Source organism: Telmatherina bonti, assembly GCF_933228915.1.
Source record: "Telmatherina bonti genome assembly, chromosome: 22".
Classification (NCBI taxonomy): domain Eukaryota; kingdom Metazoa; phylum Chordata; class Actinopteri; order Atheriniformes; family Telmatherinidae; genus Telmatherina; species Telmatherina bonti.
This window is the reverse complement of record NC_136631.1, coordinates 14,672,958-14,682,195: the sequence shown is the minus strand read 5'-3', so window position 1 is coordinate 14,682,195 and position 9,238 is coordinate 14,672,958. Positions and strand designations below refer to the sequence as shown.

General features: G+C 41.5%; 1 protein-coding gene across 1 annotated transcript; it reads right to left on the bottom strand.

Annotated features, from left to right (window-relative positions):
* Positions 1-2,934: 2,934 nt before the first annotated feature.
* Positions 2,935-8,406, bottom strand: bmf1 (BCL2 modifying factor 1; the record flags this gene model as incomplete). Its single annotated transcript, XM_079261851.1, has 3 exons — positions 2,935-3,051; positions 7,429-7,631; positions 8,235-8,406. 3 exons carry the CDS (start codon positions 8,404-8,406, stop codon positions 2,935-2,937), a joined length of 492 nt encoding a protein of 163 aa, XP_079117977.1.
* Between the last annotated feature and the right edge of the window lie 832 nt (positions 8,407-9,238).

Below are 9,238 nucleotides of genomic sequence, written 5' to 3'. Positions count from 1 at the left end.
TCATCGTGAACTCATGTTGGCAGCCATATATTCTAATAGTCACACGTTATTCTGTGGCAGAAGCAGAAGATTTGAGTAAAATATGCAGTTAGCAGTCAGAATACTACTACAGTAAATTGTTGCATAAATTCAAACCGTTGTTCTTCTAAAGCTGATGAGAAATAAGTGATCCAGATTAAAAAAAAAAAAAAAAAGACAGGCACAATGATGGCCAATTTGCCAAAAGGAAAAGAAAAAAAATTCCATGAACAAATCCTAAACCAAAACCGACCAAGGAAAACATAGTGATTGCACACACAAGTGTATACAGTAGAAATGGGTAAATATACCAAAAAATAAATAAAAAAGAAAAAAAATAAATTATAAAGAATATGAACCAATGAATTAAAAAAAAAAAAAACAACACATATTGAATGAGTATAACAACAAGGGAGTCAAGAGCCAGTGGTGAGACGAGGTGCTTCTGGAACTGGCTCAGCGTTCAAGATCCGCAGGAAACTATTACCACAACCACATTCAGTGCACCTCACACGCCTCTGACTACATACTCAGTAGCCCCTCGTCACCACCACAGCCATCAAGCCAGCCTCACGTTCCCTCTGTTAAACTGTACCATTATGTGTGTGATGAGGAAGTGAATGAAAAGAATTTTGAAAGAAGTGAAAAAAAAGACAACACTGGTCTTCTTTTAACCATGTAACAGATCTTAATGTTACCAGTAGCCCACAAAATCTGTCCCTGAGACATCTTGAGAGAAAAAAAGAGAAACCTTAATTATGCAGTGATAAACTTGACACATTGTAAGGAGCAAATAATTACAGACCCCTGATTTGTACTGCTCCTTGGGTCCAAAACATCAGTGTCTTTAACAGAAACTTTGTGTCTCACAATTATTACTCAACTTTCTTTTTTTTAAAGTTTTGTTTCATTTCAGAGACCATATGTCTGCTGAGTCAGTGGCTGAGTCAGTGGCGGCTATTTATGATAAAATGTCCCAAATCTAAATCTGAGCACCGAAGACAATATAAGATCACCCAGCAGAATATCAAATGATGTAAAACCTCACAAAGGCATCCTGAGAGGAGGAGATTCTGTTTCACAGATCGATTTCGCCATATTGTTTGGTGTTTGGAACTGATCTGCTGATTAAAAGCAAACCAGGAAACCTCTCAGCTGAGGCACATCGCTTCAACTCTATCACAACTTAAGCCTGAAACACTACTAAGTAAAATCTCCAGAGCTGAAACTCAAACTCCAGGCCTCAACACTGATTATTTGCCTTGGACATGTGAATGAATACATATGAAACGTGGTGGCAGGGAAAGAAGTCATAAATTAAACCTTCATACAAGACAGAAGTGAGCTTGGTAGTAATCTGAACTCTGGAAGGGTGGAAGTCTAGTGCAAAAACAGTGGATCCATAGCTCCACTTCAAGGGCATGGAGGTCTGAAAACAATCACATGAAAAAACACATCTAAAACAAGGGGGGAACTTTGTATCACACATTGGGAACACGGCCAAAATGAAAACTGAATATAGCCTAAAATAGAAAAAGAAAAAACATTATACTAAATGTAATTTTTATAAATCTGGGGGGAAATTTACCCAACATAGCAGTGTGCTTGATTCCTTTGTTTTAAGTTAGTGCATCATGCAAATACCTACAATAGTTTCTATATGCATGTAAAAGTCAGCACCCCATGATTCAGTGTGCTTAGACATCATTTAGTCGTCTACATTGCTGGAAGTCATTTGCAGTGATAACTAATTCCCCTGAACCATTAGGACAACACAGATTCAATTGTTGTTGCTGTGAGAGTAAAAATGGCAACACAGAACGGCAGGGAGACAGTTAAAGCTGGTTCATGCCAAAACTAAACATGTTAACCCAAGTGATTTGTTTAATTAGTTGTGTGAGACTCAAGCAATTTCTATTGATTAAAAAGCCTATTGTTAATTAATCATTATTGGATTCTTTGTTACTGCTCAATAGTCTGGTTAGTTCACTAAACATCAAATTGGAGAAAGATGCTTGATATGTTTTCCCCACTTCTTCTGTATGTTTGTTAGGTTTTCTGGCAGTCACCTGTCTAGTTTAACTAGACGGTGACGTTCAGTACTGCTAACTCTAAACCAATACTTCAAAAAGTCCAAATGTTTGACTCATGTTGCACACGACTAAATGCAGGCCTCTGCATTTAAGCAGATATTTAAACTAAATGTTTTTACAGTGGGTCAACTTTTTTTCCTGTGCAGACACTTTACAAGTTCCCAATATGCTAAAAGATGCCAAGAGATCAAATTCAACATCAAAGCAAAGAAAATGGGGCAAAGAAAAAAAAAGGAAGTGAAATAAAAAATTTTAAAAGCAACAACTTAAGCAAAAAAAGTCTTGTTCCATTGAGGTGAGGTGCAAAATGCTTTGTTTTCAGAAGTTGCCTCTTTGGAAGTTAGTAAATCAACTTGAGTGGCCACCTGGGAGGCTTCAGGAAAAAAATGTCAGCACATTTTCCTTTTTGTTTACCAACCATCTCATTTTGCCTGTCGAAAACTGTCAATACTCCTTCTGGCAGAAGACACTGAATAAGGCATTCCCAAGGTCTGCGGAGGTCATTTAAAATGGATACATGTTGAAGTGCAAAAAAAAAAAAAAAAAAAAAGACTCTGAACAATGACTGTACAAAATTACTGCACCACACGTAAGCCAAAATATGAACAGTGTCCTTTAGAGGAATCTCGGTGTATCATGGCATCTTTTTGCAAAGGAAAACACACAAACTTGTAGAAAAGTTTCTTGTCTCCGTCCCGCGGTGACTATTTTTGTCTCCTTTCTTTCCACACCCGAAAAGACCCGTGTTAAAATTGACAGTGCCATTAGGAGTCCAGTTCCTCAAAGAGATGAAGGCAAGGGGATGTTAAGGGGATGATCCCCCTCACCTCCGCCCTGCGCCACCTCCTCCAGCAAAGAGCCCCCTATCAAACAGAAGGCTGAGAAGAGTTGTGGCCACACGCCACCACAGCGGCCCCTGGTTCCTTTGGTTTTGATGATACTGAAACAACAAATAAAAATGAAACATAGAGTGATTAAAACACTACAGAAACTCAAAGCCAAAAAAATCTGAGCTAGGAAAAGGTTTTAACTGTGAGGTTTGGTTTATGTCGGCTATAATGTGTGCTGATTAACAGGAGGGACAGTAAAAGAGGAGACAGAACCAGACGCCGGAACGAGCTTGATATTTTCACAACAGTCTGCCTTTGTCCCCAACAACACTTAATAAATAGGCCTCCACTTCTGTGCGGGATCTCTATGCAGGCTACGTTTCCCAAAAGAAATTCCAAGCCATAAACACATTCATCATGCAGTCACACTTTTTCTAATGTTTCTGGCAGAAACTAGCAGCCAGCAGCTGAGGAGGAGACTCTCGCAGCTTTATGAGCCAATTGGATTGTGGCTGATTTGGAGGATAATGCTATCTCTGCTATTGAGAACCTGAGATAAGATAATTACTCCAAATGGGATTAGGGGGCTCTTGATGAGTCGCAGGGAGTCTCTGGAAAACACGTATCTGCATAAGAGAGCTACAGTAGTCCAGCAGCTCGTCTGCGGACGAAACACAGGCTCCACCGTGCCAGATAATGTCGTGGCTATTTCCAGTCCATACGGCAGGTACAGGAGGCAGCTACTTTCTCTGTGGTGCCTGAAAGTGCATTGCCTTCTCTTAACAACAATGTACTGCTGTTTATAAGAGTCAAAATATCTACAGGCAGAGATTAGATTTGCCATATTTACATGACTTAACACAGTGTCCAAACCTTGACCTAGTTAACAACTGAGAACTGCCACTGTGATAAGCCAGTAGGTTTCTATACTCTTATCAATTTGCAGTGAGCATTGCATGGTGTTGCATAAGCTTTGCCAGGTTCCAACCAGCAGTAGTGTATCGTACTTTCCACTGCCTTACTCTTACTTATGCTCAAAGAAAAAAAGATTTAAAAAAAAAAAATTTGTGGCAAATCTCTTGGGATGTTCTCTGTTGTATGCCTAATCTAAATCTTGCCCGGGGATATTTTGATATGGACATAAAAATAGAAGGATATCGACTTCACTAAAAAAGAGGCAATATTTATATGCAGCAAAAAGTGGATGAGATCATCACCAGCTTGCAGCACCTTGCAAAGCTTGACTTGGGAAACACAGCCGTTCCTGTGGTTTTTCCAGATTTAAAACTGAAGTATATGAGGACATAGTCTGTAGGAGGGCAAAATGACTTCATGTGTGAAACTACATTCATATTTTATGTCAGTGTCTAATATTTAATGATACTCAGATTAAACATTGGACAGTTAAGGCTGCTGGGGTAAATGACTCAGCCAGGGGATTTATCATGCTACAAAGTTTGTGTTTACTCTGAGCTGCATGGGAAGAAATTAAACTTTATAGTCAGAAACAGATTGTTCCCGACCCTTTGCACTCGATTCTAGTGAAAGAGCAAGAGTGATGAGGTGCGCGCAGCCCGGTCGAAACTTACGCATGAGTCACACCACCAACCGTCAAAATGAGACTTTGGCTCTAAATTTAGCTTGAAATAGAACAGCAGCATCAAGCTAGATTCCCTGCGTCGTCACTCTGACACTATCCTGATGTGCTTTATCAGTGTCCTGTGCAGGCTGTCTGTCAGACCAGCTGCTCAGAAGCTCTGCCTTATCACTTGAGTAAACAGGCCAACCACTATAGCAAGAAACTCTGGATTAGTCATATCAGCAAACAGAGCAGGGCCAAGAAAAAAAAGACAAACGAGTAACGGTAGTAGAAAGTGAATCCTCAATACAAATATTGAAATCTCTGTCTACACAACCCATCACTGCTTAATGAATGAGAAGTAAAAATGATTTTTTTTTTCAGCAAAACTCCTCTCCTCCCCCCTTTCAACAAGTGCTGAAAGGAGAGAGTGCCGTACCGTCGCTGAAACAGCAAAGAGATAAAACCACAAACACTGCGTGCGTGCAAGCGCGCTCACTCAGCCGCACACACGGCCACAGGAGACATCCAACCCTGCTGTCAACACCTCCTATCGAAAGCACCAGGAGTCGTCTCTCTTAAAAAAACATGGGGATGAAACCTAACTCTGCTCCTGGCCCTGCACGGGCTTGAGCAGTCTTCCTGCCATTGTGATTGTCATTACTGCTAGGTCTCAAATGGCGGGTCGGCTAATGTCAGCCATCCTCTGGGGACCTCAGAGTCCCCTCCAGGCCTCTCTGACTGAGGAGCAATTTATCTGTCAGCATCCACCAGCACTCCTTCGCTACCTAATCCCTTCTTTTGCCAGGGGCCACGGGCTCCCATGGAGAACACTTGCAGCCACATTGCTCCAAAATCCATCAATGTGATGGCAGTCAAAGGCGCTTGGATTGCTCAGGGACGAGCGTCTGCGCTGAACGGTTCTGTTTATGAATCGGCTGCTGTCAGGAGTGACATGAATGAGAAAGAACAAACAGTCATGCCGTTCCTAAGTGAGAGTTTTTGTACCGACTCAGATCTTACGATAGCGAGAAGTAAGACAAATAAAAAGCTGAAAAACAAGTAGGTGTATTCATGCATGATCATGTGCAAAATACAAAGAACTACACAAGTGGAGCCAGAAATAGTAATTATAAAAACTGCAGTAGAAGCATGCATCCAAAACCGCATATCATTGAGCGCTTGAGTTGTAAAAACAGCCCTCTGTAACAGAAAGCCACTCACTCAACACATGCATCACACAGACACACACGTAGCAAAATAATAGCAATACAGTGTTTCCCATACGTTTGTGGTGTTGGGATGGGGGGAGGCAGTGCCTGCTTTCTAACATAACTAACAGTGTAAAGCTCCACTTTGTCATATTAGTCTTACAAACTGCCTCACTCGTCATGATTTAAGCATAAAAATGATCATCTATCTATATACCAGTGTGTTTCAGCAGGATGTGACTTTACGGAGCCTTTTTCACATTGACTGTCCTCTCTGTTGTTTACTCAACCAGCAAAAGAGAGCATAAGCCACTTCCTCATCCTTGACCCGGGCCAGCCTCCGTTGTGCGTCAGTGCATCCCGGTTGTTCACACACATCACAGAAACCCTCCTGTCTGACTGTCTGGTTGTCTGTGTGTGTCTGCCAGTGTCACAATACATGAGTCATGCTTTGCCGTGGGGTATAAATAACATCTGCTTGATAAGCGTATGAGAAAATAAGAACCCGTCTCACACCTTGAAGTATGAGGTTAAAAGATGAGTTCAAGAGAACGAAGTGGAATGAGGGACCTGCGCATGTCAAGAGAGGTTTTATGATGTTCCATCTCTGAACCTTAAACTTTTACATACATCATTATTGATTTCCCCCTCTCGTCACATTGCCTGTGGCTGCATGGACCTCTTATTTGGGTGTGTCCTACGGCAGCTCCTCGTCGAGTAAAGGGGGCTAACTGGAGGTTCCTTGGAAGCACAGCTGTTCTCCTCTTGGCTCACATGCTGAGCTTCGGGTTACAACATGTTTACCTACTGCAACTTCTGCTTTTTTGTTTCAATGTGTATGAATGACTAAATATGTGTTAAGTCTCTGCATTCTGCAGAAAAAACTCCTTGCAATTAATGGAAAGCTAAAAATATCACGGTTTTAACAGCACACCCACGTAGAAGCAGAGCACCAACCCTGTGGACATTGCCACCCTGACCACGGTGTTGTTTGAGACTAAGCATCCTCCATGCCACTTGCCTCCACAGCACAGTGAGGAAACAGGAGAAAAGAATGAGAAATAAACAGGAAGAGCAGGCAGTGGGAAAGGACTGGGGTTGAGGGGTGGGGGGTGTAAGTTGAGAGAAGGGCTGTCTTGGATCTGTAGTGTTAGGCTTGAGGGAAAAGAGGTGGTGGGGGGGTGAGATGCTGGGCTGAAGTTCTGCATGTGCACAGCCTCTCCAAAGCAAACATGGAGCAAACACAGCAAACTTTTGACCCGCCATTAATCTCTGTCAGATCAACATGAGATCCAAATACAGAAAAGTGTTTAGATGGTGCTGCTAATGTGTGGACTTTTTCTTAAAAGGTTGCAAGGGCAAACTTGCACATATGGAGACATATACCAACAGAATAAGCCACTAATGGCAGCAGGTTTAGGTGTTATCTACTGTGTGGCACTACAGTAAAGACAGTGGAAGTGAGAAAAAAGGTTGATCAGAGATGAAAGTTCAGTTGCGACTTATCAGTTGTAGATTCATGGTGTCTTTTTTCTCATTTGATTGTGTCTTACTATAGTAAAAGTGACTTGTACAATAGTTTGACATCAACTACAAAGCCCATAGCTATGGTAAGTAGTACTTGTTTATGACCATCAAATACAAAAGAATGTTCCCTGACTTAGTGCCGTCAGCATGCTGCATCTTTTCCTCCTCACCAGTTGAAGGTGTTCTCGGTGAAACTGGTCTCCTATCAGTTGGAGTTTCTGTCCAATGCATGCCTCCACGCTGCGTGCCACAGGCTGGTGCCAGGGCAGCCGCTCCATCCCGTTTTGCTGGTCCACACTGTCTTGTTGCCTCACTTCAAAATCCCCAACAAGCTCAAAGTGTGCTGGGAAGTGCAATCGAAATCCTGCGTTACCTGTTGAGTGTCAAGGCTGATACTTATTAACTTGTAAACAGCACATGTTCAGTGAAATATTCTAAACAAAGCAATGAGACCCAATGGTCTTCTTGTTACTACAGGTACAACCATCTGATAAGCAATGAATAAAGTGGCTTTTGTTACGCTTAGAACTAGCTACAACTTTCCCAGCTGTTGTTTTATAACATAAAGTCACTTACACACAACAAACATACACGACCCTGATTTTGAGGTTAGGGTTGTTATGAAGCTACTCTGGAATGAATACTTGCATATGGCACTATTGTAACTATGATAGTCAGTCACTCATAATCAGCTCTGAAGAAATGAATCACAGGTGAGCTCTGCTGTCACCTCTTTTTAGTCACAATGCCAGTCTGGCGCCTTTTGTAGAGCAAAGCAGCTGGGTACACTGCATGCAGACCATAAAAGCAAGTGTGATGACGACTATCGGGCGCCAGAAGGGAGATCAGTACAGCAAGGCTGTTTTTTTTTTTTCTCACAGTGTCACGTTATGCTTGAGTTTTATAACACTGGTTATCACACACAAGGTAATGTTCCCCTTTTCACTTTTGAAACGCAGTATGTCATCAGTCTCACCGTAGAAAAGTGGTCTGGGCTCCTCTGCAACTCCACAAGGCAGCATGCCGTTGTTCAATACCAGGGCAGGACCAGGTGTCTGTGTGCCCCGATCTTCACACTTTATCTCCCTGAATGTTGTGCGCCAGCACGGGGGATCTGGCTCAAACACATCATCCTCCTCATCGTCCATGCGGGGGCACTATGAGATGAGCAACCTTGAAAGTGAGAAGACAGATTGAGAAATGTCATGTCTAAATATATATAGCTAGGGCTAAATATTGGACATTTTTCTTTCAGAATGCAATTTAAAATGAATGGCATCCCAGTTTCTTTCACTAATTAAAGTAACCTTGAACAAATCCACCCTGGATCTAATGAGATGATCTCAGACACATTCATTATTCGTTCATCCCTCCAAAGCACTAATTATCATTATGGATGACCTGTCGGGCCATTAATGAGTGCTCTCAAATCAATAAAACCACAATGGAGTAGGTGGGTAGAAGAAAATGAATGGACACTATGGCTTTATTTGTGGCTACATGTGCAGTGCCTATTCAAACAAATGGCTCTGTTCAACCACACAATTCACTGCAGTTAGGCAACCCGGTTCATCCACACTTGTGTAAAAAAAAGAGTGCAGCTGACAAATGAGGGCGATAAGAAGCTTCTTAATTCACTGTCTTAAGATCAGTTCTCTGATTTTATATATATATATATATATATATATATATATATATATATATATATATATATATATATATATATATATATATATATATATATATATATGAAATGTATTAAACCCATCCTACCACTGTGACAGTTTCTCCATCTCTCCAAAGTCAATAGTGACTTCACCCATGCTTGAGTCTCATAGTGGGTCAGAGAGTTATCAAAATATAGGTGAAATTCAAGTTGCCTTACTACCAAAACCCCAAGTCACCACTGAGTTGTAATTCAGGGTTACACTACTACCACACTTCCAAATTAGGGTCCACAGCAAAAGGGTAATGACAGTG